The 19,742-nt window shown below is 47.5% G+C and overlaps 1 protein-coding gene across 1 annotated transcript; it reads right to left on the bottom strand.

Annotated features, from left to right (window-relative positions):
- Nucleotides 1–491: 491 nt before the first annotated feature.
- On the bottom strand, nt 492–17,921 carry TH (tyrosine hydroxylase; the record flags this gene model as incomplete). Its single annotated transcript, XM_082485978.1, has 13 exons — nt 492–651; nt 3,594–3,727; nt 3,899–3,994; nt 4,589–4,645; nt 4,980–5,049; nt 5,184–5,319; nt 5,735–5,880; nt 6,766–6,816; nt 8,575–8,642; nt 8,859–8,947; nt 9,751–9,925; nt 12,985–13,188; nt 17,832–17,921. The coding sequence occupies 13 exons, from the start codon at nt 17,919–17,921 to the stop codon at nt 492–494; spliced, it is 1,476 nt and encodes a 491-aa protein (XP_082342104.1).
- Nucleotides 17,922–19,742: the final 1,821 nt, after the last annotated feature.

Below are 19,742 nucleotides of genomic sequence, written 5' to 3'. Positions count from 1 at the left end.
CTCTGCATTTCCCAAGAGGCAGGAGGTGGTGGGGACAGAGGGTCCCTCATGAAGTTGCTATAGGAATTTCTCTAGGGCTAAAAAAGCAGATTAATTTATCCTCTCAAACTGCAAAAAAATAGATTTTCTCTCTCTCTTTTTTTTTTTTTTCTTTAATAAAGATGCTTTTCTCCTCTTCCTTGCACCCAGGAGGCTAGCATGCAGCTCTTGATTCCAATTTTATAGCTTGGCCAAGTTTTTGGTCTGTGCTAAGCCTCTTCCAGCAGTCCTTAGACAAGCTACCCAAAACGCTAGCAGGCCTTGGGTCTGTCTCTCTGCCTTCCTCTGAGCTGGCCCTACATACAAAAATGGAAAGCTGTCAGGGTGACGGGCAGCGGTGCAAGTGTTTGGAGAAGACAGGTAGGAGTTATCAGCTGGGAATTAGGCGAGGGCGGAGCGGGCGGGTTTGGGGCTGCGAGGGAAGAGGGGAAGGAAAGAGCCCAGTTCTCCTATTAACTGATAACATTGAGCGCATTAATCAGCGAGTGAAGCTCATCCCTTACACTCTCCAGGGAGTGACAGATTGTCTGAGGGCTATCCAGGAGCTCGATGCTGTGGGTGTAGGGCTCATATTTCACCGAGAAGGGCCGCTTGATGTGTGCCGCGTAGCTCCTGCAAGGAAAGGGTGCAGAGGGTTTGGTACAAGAGATGGGTCCCGAGTCTGCCTCCTACCCACCACCGTTCACCCAGATCACAACAAATTAATACCTCCTTTAGGCAGAGTTTCTAGGCTCGCACAAAAGCTCTGGTTTCCCACCTTTCCAGCTCCACAGGGCTACAGCAGTATTTGAGATCCCTCCGGTTCATCCAGGAAGATCATGAGTTTGACTGTGGGTTTCCACAGGCTGAACACACGGGCTTGCATCAAACTGGAGGGTGCACACAACTTGTCGCCTCTGTGGCCATCACCAGGCATCCTCTACTTCAATTTCTTTTTTTTTTCTTTCTCAAAAATGCCAAGGAGATTTAGAAGCTAGTTGTAGGGAAAGCCTGTGGTATTATAGTATTGCATTCCTAAATCCTTTCTGACATTCATTTATTGACTAATCTGTGCTTGGTGAGAGGGGAACTAGCTGCAAGCTGTATTAAGGATGAATTTGACAGGCAATGGCTCAGGCCTGGGCGAGGGGATGGGATTAGCATCACTGGAGCCATGTGGCTGAGCAACATTGCACTATGATACCCAAAGCCAACTGGAGTCTAGATCTCAGTGATGACCCTGACTTTGCCTGATACTTCTCAATAGCAAGACCTTGTTGCTACCTGTCTAATGGAGAAGTATATGGCCAAGTGAAAACAAATCAAGGGTAAGGGTTCCCCAAAGTCGCTCATGTTCACTTCCTACACTAAGTTTTTTACAGTTGACAAGTTTTTTGTTTTGTTTTGTTTTGTTTTGTTTTTCTTTAGTGGCTGTGTAAATATGGAGCTGAGAATCTATATTTAAGTACTCACGGCTACAATCTCATTCTGGAAAGGCCCTGGAAGATGAGGGGACAAACAGCACTAGCAACAGGCGTGCTCCTCGCCTCCGCTGACGCATCACCCTTTCGCTCCTGAATTAGCTTAGCTTAGGGTACCCTCTTGTGGCTACCGTGGGTCTACTCTGGCGCAGGGCTCGGGGAAGTGCATCCCTTTCTCGAATGCTCCTCAGGCTGGTACTCCATGCTGTGAGGAAGCCTAGTCCTTGAATTGCCGGCGTTTGGGGAAGACACCACTAAGTCCAGATAGGGCCAAGTAGCAATATGGCCAAAACCGCAGGCTATACTTGCAGGGAAACAAAACCAAATGCAAAGAGAGGAGGATTCTGCATACTCGCATTGTCCACCTCCTAAAAAACCTGAGTTTATTTCAGTGCCCTCAACTCTGCCAGACAAGGGTGAGCTCACCTCACACATCAATGCTATCAGCCACAGTGACTACTCGAAGCGCAGGTGCTAATGGTTAGAAACTTGTCCTCCAACGCAGGTGTGTTCAATTGACACCTTTTTGAAGCATACAAGTACAACATGGATACTTCGAAGGGCATGGGGTATGAGTGTCCACCCTAGGAAACTGGTGGAAAGTTTTCTTTCTGGGAAAAGAGGCTTTTCTTGAGGGATAACACCGATAATCAGGTCTATGGTGGCAGCTGCCAGTAATGCAAAAAATATAGATGTTTTAATGTTTTCACCTCATCGAGTAACATCTGTGTGGTCTCGGAGCTCTTTAAAGAGGATCATTTACATTGCTTGTCACTGTCAAAACGCTCTAGCCTAATCTTGGCTGTGTATGTGGTATATTTTTCCTTTTTAAGTGCAAGGAAATGACTCATTAGGCAACGGTTAAGGTTTTTTTTTTAAAGCAGCCTAGTGTGTGAGAGGACGGGCTCCCCAGGTGCTTGCTTTTGAGCAGCTAGGCTCCGAGTTGTATGAACGGTGCGAGTGAGGGTAATAAAAGCAGAAGTTGAAATATAGCAGTCCTCGCCACATTATTTATATGAAACACCCCCCTAGCAGGAACTGCAAAGTCATGTACGTTGCATGATACTTCATCTCATCCTATCCTTTTCCTAAGCTAAGGTAAAACAGAATAGGCAAAATTTTCCTCTGCCAGTCAAATGTTAAAGGACTGAGCTTTTCTCCTGTAGGCAATTCTGGGTATGGCCAAGAAAATCCTCTTCTGGACTGTGGGTAGAGCTGCCCCTCTCCATTCTGTTTGCAGTCCCATGGGTTGGGAAAACCCAATTACACTTGTGGGATGCTGTCTGGGGGTCTTCTAACCCATGTCAACCAGCCTAGGAAGCAAAAGTTCCTTTTTTTCCATGGGTAAATCTATCCCCATCAAGCAAATATTTTTAGTTTGTGTACAAGCTACTAACAGTGCCTGGGGTTTTTTTACTGGTTGAATGACAAATGGGTAAGTTGCCCAACAGCTGCTCAGAAAGACATCTTTGTGCATCCTAAATTCAGAGAATGCCAGCGTTTTGAGCAACTCTTCAGCCCTGCCCTAAAACTTTCACCCACAGAACAAACTTTTACATGATGCAGAAGCCCGTGTTTCAGAAGCACGCATGCTCGTGAGATGCTCCCATGAGGGACAGCCGGTACCTGACCTGTATCGCTTGGCCCTTCTGCAGCAAGGAAGCAGAGGGTGTCCTGGTGTGTGGTTTGGGTCTCTAATTTCTGGACCACCAGACCTCTGTTTTGTTGCTTGGTCTCCCCTGGTAACTGGAGCTAGGCTGTAACTGCTTCCTATAAGAACCAGGCAGATGAGCTAGATTTGTCCCTTCTCTTGCTCCCTCAGTCTTGTCTCCAAGAGTGCTCCCCACTCCATCCCACTCCTCCACACCCATGGCCTTGAGTCCAGCTTATTCTTGGCGGGCTCTTGGGTGAATCTAAGCGACTGATTTGGGAACCTGTAGGAGCTGGAGAATCACTTTACTTTAAAGACCTGGCAACAGCTTCCAGAGTACTTCTGAGACCTTGAACTCAAAGCAGCCATGGTGTCAAGCCCTGTTTCGATATATTATAGCTTCATTTCCTTCTGGTCAGGTCTCCCTCACTGCCCAGTCCTACCTCAGTTTACTTTTGGCATCGCTGAAGCTCTCAGACACAAAATATACAGGCTGGTAGTTCTGGTCCTGGTAGGGCTGAACGGCAGCAGCATCGGGGTCGAAGTCCCGCACCTCTGGTTCATCTGACAAGGAGTGCTATGGACACAGCAGACAAATGCCGACATGAAATTAAGGGGATCAGAGAGCACATGTGTGATAGACAGAGGTGGAGAACAGGTCGGATAAAGTCATTGGAGCTGTGCAGAGGAAGAAGGTTTTTTGCTGTATAGGGTCTAGAGCAGAGAGGTAAGTTATGCTGAGACTTACTATCAGCTCCCCATAGGAAGACAAGAGCCCGGCTCCATAGGCTTTGACTATCCCGTTCTGTCTGCAGAGCCCAAACTCCACTGTAAACCAGTAAAGCTGTGAAAGGAGAAAGAAAAACACATAGGGGACACAGCTCCTCGTCTTCACCTCCCTGTCGCTTCTGAGCCCTCACATCACGGCTGGGGCCTGGGGGTGTTCAAATGAACAGGCACCTGGCACTTTGTCCCCTCTCCTTACCCTGCACCCATCACTGCCAGAGCAAAGTGCTAAACTGAGCTGTTGTCACACCAGGACAGATAGAAACTGTCCCTGACCTGGTCCCCTGCATACCCGGCTGCTGCGTGGTGCTGCCGTTCGATGCCCTTGGGGTAGGACAGGTGACCTTGCTGAGGGACAGCCAAAGGAAGCGGATGTCATTTAATCCCTTCCCAAAGCATCCCAGCAGTGCTGTCGTTAGAAATATGATGCTTGATGATACTCTGGTGCCCAAGAAAATTGGGTTAATGTGCAAAAGAGCTCTGCTGTTTAACTGATCCCCGCTCTGCACAGTCATCATGAAAGAGCAGGGCTGCTCGGGAAGGGGCTCTGAGCCTGAAAATCTGGGGAAATCAGGCTGGACCTGTCCTCCCGATACCACAGAAGTGCTGCTGGAGGAGTTGGGGGCCCCATCCAGCAAAGAGGAAAACTTACCGTTGCGAGTTTCTCAATTTCTTCATCAGTTGCTCCCAGAGATGCCAGCCCAATGTCCTGGGAAGAGAAAGGAAGTGGTGAACATCAGGACAGAAGGCCTTATGTGTGGATTTCTCTGTTTGATTGCCTTGAGACACCAGATATTGTTGCCCTGTGCTGTGTTGCATCTGCTGGGGCTTTATCGTGCTCTGACTAAAAACACTTTGCTGCAGAGTCTGATATTTTCACTCTGTATTAGCATTCTCAGTCCATCACTAGGGCTCCTGAACATCATGTTCAATATAAATAAATCCTAGAACAAGAAGGGTGTAGGTGACAAGACTGGGGTCAGTTTGGGTTCCTACCTCGTGCCCTGCCCTCTCGTGGTGGAGGAAGCAGATGACCACCTTACCTGAGAGAACTGGGCAAACGTCTTGTCAGCCAGCATCGGGACGTGCCCCAGCAGCTCATGACAGCAATCCCTGCCAATGCCCAAGGGGAAAGAAGGAAAACATGGTCAACAGTGGACAGAGTTTGTCCTTTAGGGAGAAAGGTTAACTGCTGGCCAGGTGGGGTATCGGGGCAGGAGAGGCCATTGGGGTTGGGCAGTACTCACGGCTCAGGGGAGTGCATGGGCGAGGACGCATGACGGATGTACTGCGTGCACTGGAAGACACGGAAGGCCAGGCTGGCAAGGAAGTCCCGCGCTGACAGCAAGCCGGCCACCGGCCGGAGCTGGAAGCCGGTCCTCTCTGAAACAGCACATACCATCTCTGTGCGGGTGCATGGCCCACAGGCTGTGGTGGTGTCCCGTGTTCCCAACACAGAGAGCAAAAGCATCAGTGCTGGAAACTAAAGGGCTTCTGCTGTGCCAAGACTAATCTTTTTGCTCCTACTAGGGAGCAACATCTTCTCTTTAGGTGCTCATCGGGATCGTGTGACTACATGCTTGACCTTCAGTTGCAGCCCACTGTATTTAGCTGCAGTCCCCACCACCTGGGGTGTACCCCTGTCCTCTGTGGGCAATGCACAAGCCTCCACCAGCTCTCCTCCCCGATCTCAGCCCACATGCTCCTCCTTCAGGTTTGGGCTTCCTGGCTGTAGTTGCCATCACTCTGCTGGAGCCCTAGCAGACCCTGGGCCTGGGTCCCCTGGGCTCATACCCACCTTTCAGGAAGCGGGAGACCTCCTCCAGCTGAGGGATGTTGTTCTCGTTGTAGCCGCAGAATTTCTCCAGCAGATTGAAAGCTTCGAGATACTCCTTGCAGGCATGGGTGGGGTACAGGCTCTTCAGGGTGCTGTACACCTCCTTCCTTCAGGATGAGAGGTGGCAGATGTTCAGTGGCTTGACGTGTCTAGTGTTCTCCTGTCCTCTGGTTATACACTATCAAGGACTGACGCCTTTAGGTTCCTTGTCCTTTTGCCTTTCTCCACCACTAAGTCTATGTCCGTATCCATTGATAGGGGTATGTAAAGACACATACACACGTTCAAATGAGCCTGCAGGGTCAGCAGTTGTATCTGCACAGACCTATTTCTGACCTTGGAAGTCAGAAGATTGTATAAAAGGTACTAACTGGAATTAAAATATTCCCTGTAGGTTAGCTCCTGAAGTTGCACTATGAAGACAGTCAATATAACCAGGAGAAGCCCTTGTTAGGAGCTTGTGTACTTAGCTCGTATGAGCTGGCCTTGTTTTCAAAGACACTCCTGCAGCAACACTCCTGGAAATAATCCTGTTCAAAGGAAGCGTTTTCCTTAGTGAGGCCAGCCAGGTACTGCGCAGATATTCACCGTGGGCCTCATACTTCTTTCTGCAGCTATGATAACTGCCCTTTGGAGGCTGCTACTAAGCCAGGTCCCCTTAGAGAAGTGGGGCTCCAAATTATCTACCTTGCTCTTTGGGCAGGCTCCTTTGGAAGAAACTCCTGGGGGCTGCAGCATGAAAGCGCTCTCGGTGCACCCCCAAGAGAGGAGGAGACAGAGCATCACTCTTTCGGAGGTAGCTTGCTCTCCTGAATGCAGTCGCCTCCATAAAACGCTGTGCAATGAGTTACTGGGTTTTATAACAAGCCATTAAGTAGGATGTTTGCGCTCCTGATACATTTTTCAAAAGGTCATGCCCTCACTGTTTAGGTTTTGCTTCCCAACTTCTAGTGGTGAAGCCAATAAAGGTCACAGATGAAATCAGCGCTCACCAGGTAGCGATCTCCTCTGCTGTGTACTCCACACGAGGGATTGGGTCTCCGCTGCAAGGCAAACGCACCGTTAGAGACAGCAGCAGAGCACAAGCCAGGCTCCTCTTCCCTTTGGAAAGGAAGCACTTCGGAGAAGGTCTGCATGATGTTGATCAATCTTCTTTAAACCAAACAAGGGCGTGACGGGAAAGACAAAGCCTTAGTACCGGATCATTTGTACAGGAGCAACAAACACATAGACACAGAGAAAAGCATTAATCTAGCCAGAGGTTGTAAACGAACAAGGGATGAGCAAAAGTTTAACAGGCATAGTATTTTCCAGAAAAAAAAAAAGTAATGGTTTTCACTGGAAAAAAATTGAAACTTTGTGTGAAAATAAATTAATTGCATGTGCCTGAACTTCAGGAGGCTGATGGCTCCAAAAATGAATCAGTGGCTGGGAAATAAAAGCAACTAATAAGGAAAACAAAATGCATTTGAGCTGCAGAAAAATATATTGTCAGTAAGATTAAAGACAGCAAGAAAATAAAAACTTAACATTGATATAAGTGAGAACCAAAGCAAACTGACACTTTTGCCTTTTCTGCATCATAATTAGCAATTGTAGGTCCTAAATCCTTCTGTTCTGTATTTGAACAAATGAGATATTCACATATTACAGTGATAAAGCATAGTTCCTTTTCCATTAACAGCCTGACAGGGTGCTACACAGCAGTTCATAAATGCTAACCTGCAGATGAGATGTGAGAGAAGACATCTCAAATGGGTGCATCATCTTAGGAGGGTATTTCTTCCTGTGTCCCTCAGGACTCTCTTGCTGGCACAGTGACTTTCTGTGCATTTACTATTAGTGCAGGATAAAACCATTAATGGCTGTATTCTGGGCTTCAAATCTGCAAAGAACATGAAACCTAACAGAGCAGGAAGCCACGCTGGGATCCCACCGGTTGCAGGGCTAGCTCAAGGAGGTGACCCGTATAATTTCTATAGCCTATAGCTCACTACAGAAATCTGCATTTAAAGTTCTGCTCAGAGAGGGAGACGCTACGGTGGAAGGCGGTGTAACTGAATAGGATCTAGGCAATATTTTACAAACCCAGCTGAATATTAGAGCTCTGTCTGACGCTGTGGTGAAGAGGCTGAGTGCTATCACTGCATATATTGGAACAGAAGTATTAAGCAGGAGTACAAGAGATAGCCTTAAATCTATATAAGACAATGATGAGACCATTACTGGAATCTATTTAATTTATCAGAGAGAGTTAGGAGGTGAAACATTTAGTCTATAAATACCCTCATAGAAAAAAAAAATCTGATAGCAGAATTCAATCTAGCAGATGAAAGCCATGTATGATCCATCGGGTGAAAGCTAAAGCTACCAAAGTTCAGTTTAGAAATAAAACCCACATTTTTTTCATGGCCAGGACAATGAACCATCGGAACAAATTTTCTGGGTGCGTGGCAGCTTTTTCAGTACTTGGAACACTGAACTTGAAACTGGATGTCATTCTAAAAGAGATGCTACATTTCAAAATGATGTTTGAGTTCTGATGGAATAATACGTGGCTTTTGTTATGCAGGAGGTTTATTCTGGCTTTATCGATACATGAATTAATGACCACAGACACTTTTTAATTAAGAAGAGACTGGAATACATAGAGAGAAGAGGGACACAAAAAGAGCTGGCAAGACTTAATGGGGAGACAAAACATAAAAGAAGAGAAGTCTCATGCAGGTAGCGCAATGACTTCCCAACAGGTTGCATTGACATGGCATTATCCCTGCATGGATGTTAGGAAAGAGACTTACTGCTTATAGTGAAAAGCAATTTCTGCTATCGATTTCCTTCTCTGGCGATATACTTCATCAGAGTAGCCCTGTGATGACAAATAGGAACAGAGACAGGATTTTTAATCAGTTGCTAAAATTTCTCACCCAACAAAGTTCATCACTGGCTGGAGAAACTTCTCTCATGGTGGTGATTACACTACAGTTCCTTCACCAACCGCACTAATAGGTGTTCTCCAGCTCCCTGCTTCTGAAGGAAGGCTCAGGACTCTAACGTGAAGATGTGCCCACACAGATTAACTCACCGGGTGATCCAGATCCAAGTCAGGGTCAAACTTGGTGACCAAATGGTGGCACTTGTCCAGTTCACAGATTTTTCTGGGAAACCAGTGAACTGTGGGGAAGAAGAAAGAGAAAAACTGGCTGTGGAAGTGAAGGTGGTGCATCCCCTGCTGAGAAGGGTTGTGAGGTCGAATAAGATACATCTGACCTGGCGTACCAAATACACACACATGACAAACAGCACGTGACACAGCTGTGCCTTCTGGGCAGCAGTCCCACATTCTCAATGCTCTTGTTCTAAGGTCAGGTCTAATGCCATGATCTGCATCTTATGACTTCCCTGCCCACCTCTCAGCAGAATATTTTGTGACAAAAGTAAACAAGAAGATGAAAATTGGATTTTACTTAAAGATTCTAGACTTCACATTAAAAACAAATCCAGTGGTCCAACTGGTTGTAGAGCAATCGCTAAAAATCTCTTAGGGATATTTTACAAGAAGAATCACTCTGTGTTCAGAACAGGATGGCAGGGGGAGCTTCTCATAGTCTAATGCTGGATCTGTACAGAGTTCCTGACACATAGGTAGGAAACTATTTTACATTTATAATATAAAACACTGGAGTAGGGATGGAGAACTCTGTAGGATAGGTGTGAACAAAGCATGAAATGTCATCTCCTATGCCTATTTTTTGAATCTGGCACTAGAAGAATGGGCTATGGACTCTGGAGTCTGTTGAGAAATGGACAAGGAGGGAAGTGCCTTTCAGGATTTAGGTATCCCAGAGGCAGCCTTCTCGGGTTTGCTCAAATTCAGCATAGAGTAGCCCTTCCCCTTTTCTGGGAATAACAAAGTCTTCACCCTGTTTCTCAGCTCAGCCTTTCCGCAAAAGTGAAACAATTTGTAAGTTCCTTACATTTGTCTTCCTTAGTGGTCCTCACGTCTTCTGCTACCCTCTTGATGGAGCTAATGAAAGTATTGAGGTCAGAGCTGTGGACTTCACAGCGCACAAAGTACTCCAGTTCAGCAGTCCCTTCACGGGGCTTTCGGCTAAGCCTGGTCTCCAGGTGGTGAATTTTAGCTTCAAATGTCTTTTGGGACATGGAAAAGGAGAACAAAAAGATTAAAACACTTGAAATACCTGCTGGTACTTCCCAAAGATGTCCATATGGATACATTTGGGAGGGACTCCTTTTTGTCTGTTTCTTCTTCTCCCCCCTCCAACCACCAGGATAAATGAACTTATCCACAGTTTTTCCTTCTGGACAACCAGTGGGGCTGGTCAACAGCTATGAACAAGACTTCCACAGTAGCAAAGAAGATCGTATCAAGAGGGAGAACTGATGTGGCAAGACGCCGCCTTCTAGGACCCCCTTTCCTTTAACCTCCCACTTAAGGCAAAGGTGCTTTTTTGGTGGTTGGAGGGGGGAGGGGTTCCGATGACGTAGAAGGGCCGGGCGCTGCCCAGGCGTGGGCGGCCGGCGCTGTCCATGGTTCTGAACCAGCGGGGCCGAGCCGTACCCGGTTGGCGGTAGCGTTAGTTGGGGGCTCGCTATCAGAACTGAGACAATTTGGGCTCGTTATCACAACTGACCTCCCCCAAAGAATAAGGAGACGAAATTGAGTCTTCAGTCTTCCAAAGAGCCCTGGTAGGTCTGTGGATATTCTCTGTAGCTCAGTGAAAGCTGGCAATACAAGCCCAAGTCTCCAGGCAATGACCCAACCTCTACAAAGCCTCTGCAAGATCTTTGGTAGAGGAAGGGACATGATTTCTTTTATTAATCAGAGGCAGAAAGATGAGAAGGAACAGATGCGATCCCACAGGTAAATTAAATTTAGCACCATGTTTTTTAATGTACCTACCAACTTCACTATTACATTGTCCCCTCAACAATCAATACCTTTGCATTAATCTGACAGCTGTGATTGCATTACCTATGCTTTGGCTGCATGTAACACATACAGAAGAGTGAAACCAGCTTCCCTGCAGCCTGGTTCATGATGAGACAAATGTCATTATGCCCGTCTGCTTTCATATCTTGTACCTGCATTGCCAGAGGGATCTGGGAAATGAATCTTCCTCTGTTGTGGCTTGACATGCTTGTCTTTTTATTATATTTAAAGCGCTCTCTGCGACAAGCTCAAAGAGCTTTTTTACTAGGAAAGCTCTTGATGCAGCAAGTAAATTGCTTCAGCAAGAAACAAATAATATTTGAATGTTAGCTGCCCCTGCTTCTTGCTTGATATTTTAAAAATTGTTTAAGTTATAGACTTTAAATGCAGTGTAACACAAAATCTACCAAGTACAAAAGCCTACACTTCTATGCTTCATACCCGCTAAGCAGTCTGTTGCATTTGAAATGTTACACTGCTGGATCTTTCATGCCTTATCTGGCAGCGTGCACTTCTAGGAAGGAGACCCCAACCATGGTAACACAGAGGCTTTTGTCTGACAAGCTTATCTTAGAGATTCTTTCAGTCTTGAGACAAGAACCATACGTTGCCCAGAAAACAGCTTGTCTTGCAAACAAGGTGTTTTGTAATTGCTGAAGATCTTAAACGCTTTTCATAAGATTATCAGAGCTAGTACTGCATGGGCAATGAATAGCTAGAACGTGCTACAATTTCAGGGAAATACTTAACCCCCAAACATACTTTTTTGTAAGTTTACTGCTGTTGTGTAGTGGTTTTGCTGTACAGTGTTGCTGGTGATCTGTTTTTACCCCAGATGCGGTTGCATTTTATGAGGAAGAAGGTGTTATATAATTATCACGTGTATTAATATACGATCTAGCAGCATGCCCTGGTGACAAGAAAGGCCAACCACATAGTGAATTGTAGTAGCAAGACTGTACACAACAGGTCAAAGGAAGTGATTCCTCCTATCTAGCTGGGATGAGGGAGACCACGTCAGGAGTACCGTGTACCATAGAAGGAAGATATTGATGTGTTGTAACTGGTATAGTGGAGGGCTGCCAAGATGCTCAGGGGGCTGGAGCACAATGTTGTATGAAGAAAGACTAAGTGAGTTGGATTTGTTCAGCCTTAAGAAGTGAAGGGGCAGGAGAGATTGGTTCACTGTCTACTAGTACCTGGTGGGAGAGTGTAAAGAAGACAGAGCCAGACTCGCCTGAAAAGTACACAGTGGGAGGACAAAAGGCAATGGGTACCTGCTGTGACTGGACCTGGTCTGAGCAGGAGGTTGGACTGTAGACCCCCAGAGGCTCCTTACAACCCACGTGACTCATTAATAGGAACAAATTGTCCTCTCTGCTCACTGCTGAAGTCAATGAAATTAAACTACTGTAGAGAAAACATACCGCAGAACCTTAGTTTGCAAAACAGTTTTGAATGAATGGATGAAAATGTACTACATGAATGCAAGTCGTTGTGTTTTGATTACTGTTTAAATAGGCAGCAATTATCTCAGTCGTTCCATTCATGGTACTGAGATCCTAGATAATGCAATATTCTGTTGCTGCCTAGGGTGAAAAATCTCAAAAAGTTACCAGTTTTCCTTGGTATTAAAGCCATATACAGGGTGCATCTTCGGGAGGAACCAACAGAACCTTTAACATGTGAATCAAATTAATCCCTGAAGTAGGGAGGTAATTTTGAAATCAATATACCGGTTTTACACCCGGGGTGAGGTTGTTCCTGTAAGTCTTTGACCAAGGACTAATGTGGCAGTGCCATTCAGAGACTGCCGAAGCCTTGACCCACAAGTAAGGTGGGTTCAGTGTGTAGCCATACAGGGCACATGGCTTGCTTTGGATGTGGAATCAGAGCCCTGCACATGAAGTTGAGGCGCTGATCAGTGGAGGGCGCTGTCAGAGTATGCTACGAGACACAAGAGTGTGGATTGTAGGTGTGAAACTATGCGGTTGGATCCAGTAATTATGCAAAGTTAAGCCCAGAGCTTAACACAGTACCAGACAGAGGTATGGCTCCTTGGTACTGATGGAAAGTGAGGGCATGCTGGCGCATAAGCAAAGCATGACTGTTGGAACATCAGAAAATTAACTGATAATTTGTAGTAGGCAGACCTAGTCTGAGTCTTCTTTAGTGGACTCAAACGATAATTCTCACAGAACAGCCATGAAACCTGTAGTCTGTTCCTTGAGTCTCCTACAACAGGTTAGGAACTCACCTCAAATACCTTAAGTGCACGGGACAGTGGTGAACTCTTCGCTCCCTTGAGCATGAAGAAGAGGTTCAGCATGGCTCTCCCATCCTTCTCCTCGAAGACAATGGTCTCTGTAGATTCTGAAGCATCAGTGGCTGCAGCTGCAGCCTCTCTTTCCTTCCTGGCATCTTCAATGAGGCTTTGACGTCTACCAATGAACCGTGGAGACTGAAGGCAGAACAGAAATAAATAACACTTCTAACAGAGCTGTAAGGGAGATCAGAGACATTCCCGGTAGCTGGATGAGGTGTGACTGAAGTGTCTCAGCAGAGGAAGAAGGGGAAGGCTGGACTGACTTGCCTGGCTTTGTAGAGGAAGATCTGGTGATGAGGACTGAGGCTTCAGAACTGAACTTTTGGAAACATGGAGCTTTTTAATCTGTTTAAATTATCCTTGTAGCATGACTAGAGACTGGGCTTCTCCCCTCACCTTCCCTAGCAACAGTTTTCAATACACTTCAAAAAATAAAAATCAGAAGCAATCTTACACAGTTTTCAGGAGTCTGATGGACTTCTGTGGAGAGGCATTAGATAAACTTGAAGTCATCTAAGAAAATGTATGCAATGAGGGACAGCTGAAGCCCACAGCTGTGGCCTGGCCAGGAAATATGAACGGTTTGCAGGTGCATTAGCAGGGCAGCTTAGCTAAATTGCTCCCAGGATCCAACACAACATTTCCTTCTGACATTAAATAGATGCTTGCCCGTTGAAGTATAATTGGAACTGCATACTTATACCCCAGAAAATAAATTCCTCCCACTGATCTATAAATTTGTTTTGTCCCAACAAACTCCTGCAGATTTCTGCTACTTGGAATTGCACCTTAAGTGCCGCAACTCTGTGCCTGGGGTCATGTTGGGTCACTCATTTATATTTATAGTGAGCTACAAACTATTTCCAACACTGCTGTTTCTTTTGTTATACAAATAGCTCATACATTAACTTATTTGTTCTTAGTCTTTTTACAACCAGTTTTCCATTTAGAGGCAGCTCAGGTGGTTCCAATTTTCTGTGTCCAAGACCCAAACCAGATGACAAACTCTCAGAACTTGCTAAAAGAAACCTGGGGCAGCACTGCAGAAGGAGGGGCACAGAAAGCCATCCAGCACCTGTATATAGAGCAGGACTGGCTGCAGTTTTCCCTCCGATGACATCGAAAATATCTGGAAAAGAGATAGATGCTAACCAAACAGCGCCTTCCCTACCTTGTGACAATTTGGAGAATGTTTTCCTTTTAAAAAGACAGCCTGCTCATCGGCTAAGCCCATTTTCTATCTGATTTTCAAAGCCTACTGTCAGGAACTTATGTTTCCTGTGAAAATCCTCTGGGATGCTTTAGAGGTGTAAAGCTAACATTTTAAATGTGGCTTGAAAAATGCAGCACATCTAGGCACCAGCCCACGCACTTCTGTCTGGTCCTTTTTTAATAAAGGACCTCTGAAATGATATTTACTGATCCTCCACCCCTTTATTCTTTGTGGCACAGAAAAAAAACCCCACCTTCTAACAAATAAGCACATATTGCTGCTTGTCTAAATCGACCGTTTTCATGTCCAAAGAGAGAAGACATCTAATAAGTATCCTGAAGGCATAACTTTTAAAAGCTTGTGAGCCTGTGCTCAGCTTGAAGCGTGTGTTTTATATCGCTACCGTGTTTAAAACTAAGCCGGTGTTTACTTTAAAAGTGCCTGCAATAAGCAGGGCAAACAGCTTTGTGCTAGCCACAGCCCCAGGGCTCTGCAGCGGTCCCAAGCCAGGCAGTGCTGTAGCTGAGGATGCTCTGTGCCCTGAGGTGCAAAGGTGCAGCAGGATTTCACTTCTGGGGTGGAATGGGGGGACAGGAGGGAAATTAGACCCCAAAGTTTGGGCTGTAAATCAATTTAATATCCAACTGGAAGGAGTTTAATTATCGAGAAGAGCTGTGTGACTGGAAAGCCGCACTGGGAGAGGCAGCCACGACCAGTCAGACCCACGTGCTGGGGCTGGGTGGCTTCTGGCAGGCAGGAGCAGGGGGTTTTGGTCCCCATCGAGGGGTCCTGGAAGCTGCTTATCTCCATGCTGGTATGTTTTGGGTGGGTAAAGTTAAAAAGAAAAAAGGAAAAGGTTGAATTTTGCTTGGGAGAAGAGCGCCAGGAGGGGTCTGCCTGCCTGCTGCCTCCTCTACCGGGTAGAGGCTGCCTGGCTGCACTCTCCCCATCTCATCATCCTCTCCCCCGCCCCTTGCTTTTACGCTCATCAGGGTATTACCTCCTTTCGCTGGAAATTGGGAACCTGGCATATAAACTAACCAAACTCATCTCTCATGATAAATGCCTGCCTTCCTTCGGAAGGCACTGTTACATGGTATTTCTGAACTTCCCTGAGTGCGTATCTAGCTACAGTTAGAAGTTTAATTTGATTTTGCAAAGCATTTATTTGCCTAACCGGGGCCTGAGTCTGATATGGTCGTTCACCTCTTATGATGGGTTAGTTCTTTTTGCCCTCTTTGAATCCGCTGCAGCTCAGAGCGCCCTGCCTAAGCAGTGTCATTAAAAATACTGTGCTCTGAGTTAAAGTACTTTGGCGTTTCTTTGGGTTTGGTTTGGGGTTTTTTTTTGGTTTGTTTTTTTTTTTTTTTTCCTGGCTCATTATTTTCAGCAAGCAGGGAGGATTGTAAAGACTATTTCCCTCCCTGCAGCATGGAGACATTAACATCCCACCCCTCCTTCCCTGGGCGCTCCTTGCTGCTGGTTTGCCTCCAACTGCCGTCTCCTGCCTGGCTCTGCCTGTGTGTCCTGTAACCAACCTCTGCTCCAGCTACAGTCCCAGCATCTCTCGTAAAAACTATTAGCAGCAGAAAAAAAAACCTAAAAATGTAACAAAAGATTTTTCCGCACTGTGAGTCTGATGTTTGGCTGGCCCAGCTGACGTGAAATACCTGCTGGTGTAGATGAGTTCTGGGATCGCAGAGGTCTTTCCCCTCCCCAGTTTGCACAGTTTGCCCTGCAGCAGGGTGCTGGTCCCTGGGGGTTAATGGCAAGGGAATACCTCAGACCTGCCAGAGCTGGTGCAGTGCTGGAAGGGGCTGGGTGGCCGATTGCCCGTGGTTACTCACGCCAACACCAAGAGGGCTGGGGGGCACACGATGTCACAGGCAAACGCAGAGTCATGCCTCTTGCCTGGTACAAGCCAGCAAAATAAGTGGTGGGATTACGGAGAGCTCCTCCTATGCCAAGTGAGAACAATGGGCAAAGGCTTTCGTGCAGCCTTCTCTCAGAGTGATCTTAACAGCGCTCATTTTTTTATTTTTATTTTTCTGAGAATTCTCATTCAAAGAAGGGATGCAAAGACGGGCTGATGTTTTATGTCGTCCCCCCCCCCTCCCCAGGCTGGAGTTGCCGCTCACCCCAAGCAGGCTGCCACGCTCCTGCCAGCACACCTGGTGAACCCAAATTCCTCTCTCCCCTTCGTTCAGTGGCCCGTCTTCCATCAAACGCAGAGCAGCACCCCAGAGTCTGTAATAACCAAACACTCACCCCTTCTACAGACAGCAATGAGTATCTCAAGTACTGATTTGATGAGCAGCCTGGAAAATACCTGGTTTTCAAGAACCACTTCAGTGTTCATTATTTTGCCATAATGAAAATTGTTCTGTCAGAGAGAAGCCTTCCTTGATTTCCATTTATTAGAGAAAGCAAGCTTACCTCTTTGCTTCCCAAACATTTTCCTGCCTTTCCAGCACACTCCAATCTCCAAAACACCTCTCACTGCCTATGTAGTAGCTGATTTTTCCAAGTCAGAGCATCACACAGGGTTAAGAGGAGAGCGGGCGAAAAAGGCAGCGGGCATAGGGGAGGGAAATGGGGACCTCTGTAACCAACCTGCTGGAGTTACCCTGCAGACATCTGGCAAACACATCTGCTCCCTAACTTGGCTCAATTCCCAGGTTTCCTGCTGCCGAGCATCCCAAGGGGGTCCCCTCCCGGTGCACCCACTGCCATCAGCTGCTCTGGCTCCTCCAGGGTCGCCCGCAGCCCGACCACATCTCTGACCCACAGGACTGTCCCGTGCTGGGAATATCTGGGCTCCTCCTACCTGTCCTGGCATTCGGGTTAGGAGGTGAAATGTCCCTGTCCCTACAGCCAGTCCAATGGGTTGGCCAGACTCGGCTTTCTAAAGGCACTTGACAGCTCAGCAGGAAGTTCTGCTCTCCTTTCCCTGACAGGTACAGATCTGGTGTGTGCAGAAGCGTTCCCCGGGCTAAACCCAGGGCTGAGACCACATCAAGGGAGGGCTGGGAACAGAATCGGGGGAAGGATGAGGATATGCTGGGAGAAAGTGAAACTGTGGACGCAGCAGCAGCGAACAAACCGATTAAATTGCCTGTGCTTCGTATGTTGTCTGAAATAACAGCCACACTTTTTCATTATGCTGGAACAGGTGAAATCTCTGCGGTTTATTGCCTTGAAATCAGGAGAGCATTAAGATTTTCGAATTGCCTTTCACGCTGGGGATTCCTCGTTATTCCTGCGTTAGCTCTATGGGTTATTTGCCTTGCTTTTCATTGGGGGGGGGGGGGGGGAGGGGGGATTGTTGCATTTAGTTCAAGCTTTCATCCCCCTGAATGTTTGCATTTCACATGTACCAGTATGTAAGAGAGAACTGTTCAGGTAATTTCCCTTTGCCAGCCTGGAGCCTGGAGGTGCCCACGTGGGGGAACTCCCACAAAAGGCAGTGTTGGTCCATCTATCCCTGCCTGCCTCTGCCTATAGCTATGGGAGAGGCTGCGGTTTTTGGAGGGGGAGGGAAGGGAGTGGGATAGGGTTGTCTTACCATGATGGCCTCGGCTTGCTTGGAGTCCAGCTCCGACACTGCCCTGCGGAAGCCTTTGGCTGCAGAGGTGGAGATGTTCGGGGTTGGCATCTTTGCTCTTCCACGAGCTCTGATCTCTGCTTTCCAGCTCCTTGCCAGCTTTTTATAGGGCAGGGCTGACGTCAAAGACTCTTTCAAATCTTCTCTCCCCCCCTCCACCTCCCCATCACCACCTCCCTCCTTTCTCCCCCTCGGGCTGAGAGGAGGAGGGGACATGAAGGAGAGAAACGTTTCTGTCCCATTAAATCTAATCGCTACGAAGATTGCAGACACCCTGCCTTCGCAGACCAGACGCTCCCCCCACCTGTTTGCCTGCGCCCAAAAGATTTCTACTCCGTTTCCCCCACCCCCCACCCCCCTTCTTCTTGATGGGGTTCACCCTCGTGCCGTGTTTCAGTCCGACACCTTTGCCTTCCCAGCTTGGGAGTTGCATGAAAGGATTTTGATCAGTGAAAGGACAATATCAAAGGAAGGAAGAGGTTCAGCCCTCTCTAGCTCTTTTTTCCCCACGTTTGCCTTGTCATCGAGGCAGTAAATGAATAGAAAAATAACACTGATTCCCCTAAGGCAGCCGTGGGACTGGATGCTGTTCTCGCGTACGCATCTCATGATGCCTGGCTCCTGCAAACGCTGTGCGTTTCGGTGCTCTCCCACCACCTCATGTCTTTGTTCGGCCAAGTAACACTGACAGCAGCACTACAGAATCAGGCCCCTTGAGTCCTCAGAGATGGAAAAGGCTTCAAAAGAAATAACCCGGGAAAAAAACCCTCTCAGCCCTGCCTTCCCAAGTGCTTTGCTCCTCTTGCAGTAATTTCTAAGAGAACAAATGCCCGAGGACCTCTGGGGCTGTGACGGCGGGTGCCAACCCAGGACCCATCCCAGGACTCTGCTTTGCTGCAAGCAAAAGTGGCCTTTTCCTCTCAGGGGATTTGCAGCAGTTCTCCCATGCCACACAAGCGCTGTGGGAACGCATGGTCCTGCTTCGTGTGAGCCACCGCCACGCTGGGGACAGGCCACCAGCTGGCACAAATCCCTGCGGTGGGGAAGCTGGTGGCGTTTCACTGGCTGACCGCTGGAGAGCTCACCTGCAACCTTGCTGACCGCGGTGTTGCTTTAGAAGACATCTGCTTTGGAAGACACCTGGTTAGCATTGGTGGCTCACCCTTCCTGTGGGGGAACAGCTAAGTTCATGCCGGTGCGCCGCTGATTTTTGCGGTGCCAAAAGCCATGGAGGATCAACATCCCATTGACCTCCTTGAGGCTGCAAATCTCTTGATGTTTGCCATCTCCTGCAAACAGTGGGGAGCAGGCAGCATGATCAACACTGCCAGCCCCACCGAGGCAGCTTGGGAAGCCCCAACTGGCTGGAGTTTGGCAGAAGTTGAAGCTGACGCGGGCAGAAAGCAGCAGCTAAAGATTTGGTTCGGTAGTAAAAACAAAAATTGTTTTAATTCGGGTGGACCGGTTTCTCTTATTGTGGGTGCTGAGGACATCCTGCTGTTCCGTATAGTGGAAAGAAGAGGAAGGAGTTAAGCAGACATCGGGGCTCCTCTCTGCGTCCTCCCGTGTGGTACCACCTTGCACACCGAGAGCAGCCCTTGCTTTTGCTTTAATTTCATCTCTAATCCCCTCTGAGTCTCCTAAACCTTCTGTTTGCCCTCTGCTAAACCCTGGATGCTTGAAACAAGATAAAAACCCACCAAAATGATGGAGGGGAATGCTGCCTGGTGTTGCAGAATCTTCTCAGAAAACATTTTTGGGGCAGGTTCCGAGTCATCCCCGCTGCCCAGCACTGGGCAAGGAGCAGCATTGCAGGCCCAGTCTCCTCCTGGCTGCTGGGGTGGCCTTGGGGACACCCTTACTGGAGGATGC

The sequence above is a fragment of the Vanellus vanellus genome (genome assembly GCF_965231255.1).
Source record: "Vanellus vanellus genome assembly, chromosome: 6".
Lineage (NCBI taxonomy): Eukaryota > Metazoa > Chordata > Aves > Charadriiformes > Charadriidae > Vanellus > Vanellus vanellus.
The sequence above is the reverse complement of the archived record's forward strand: the minus strand, read 5'-3'. Positions and strand labels throughout refer to the sequence as shown.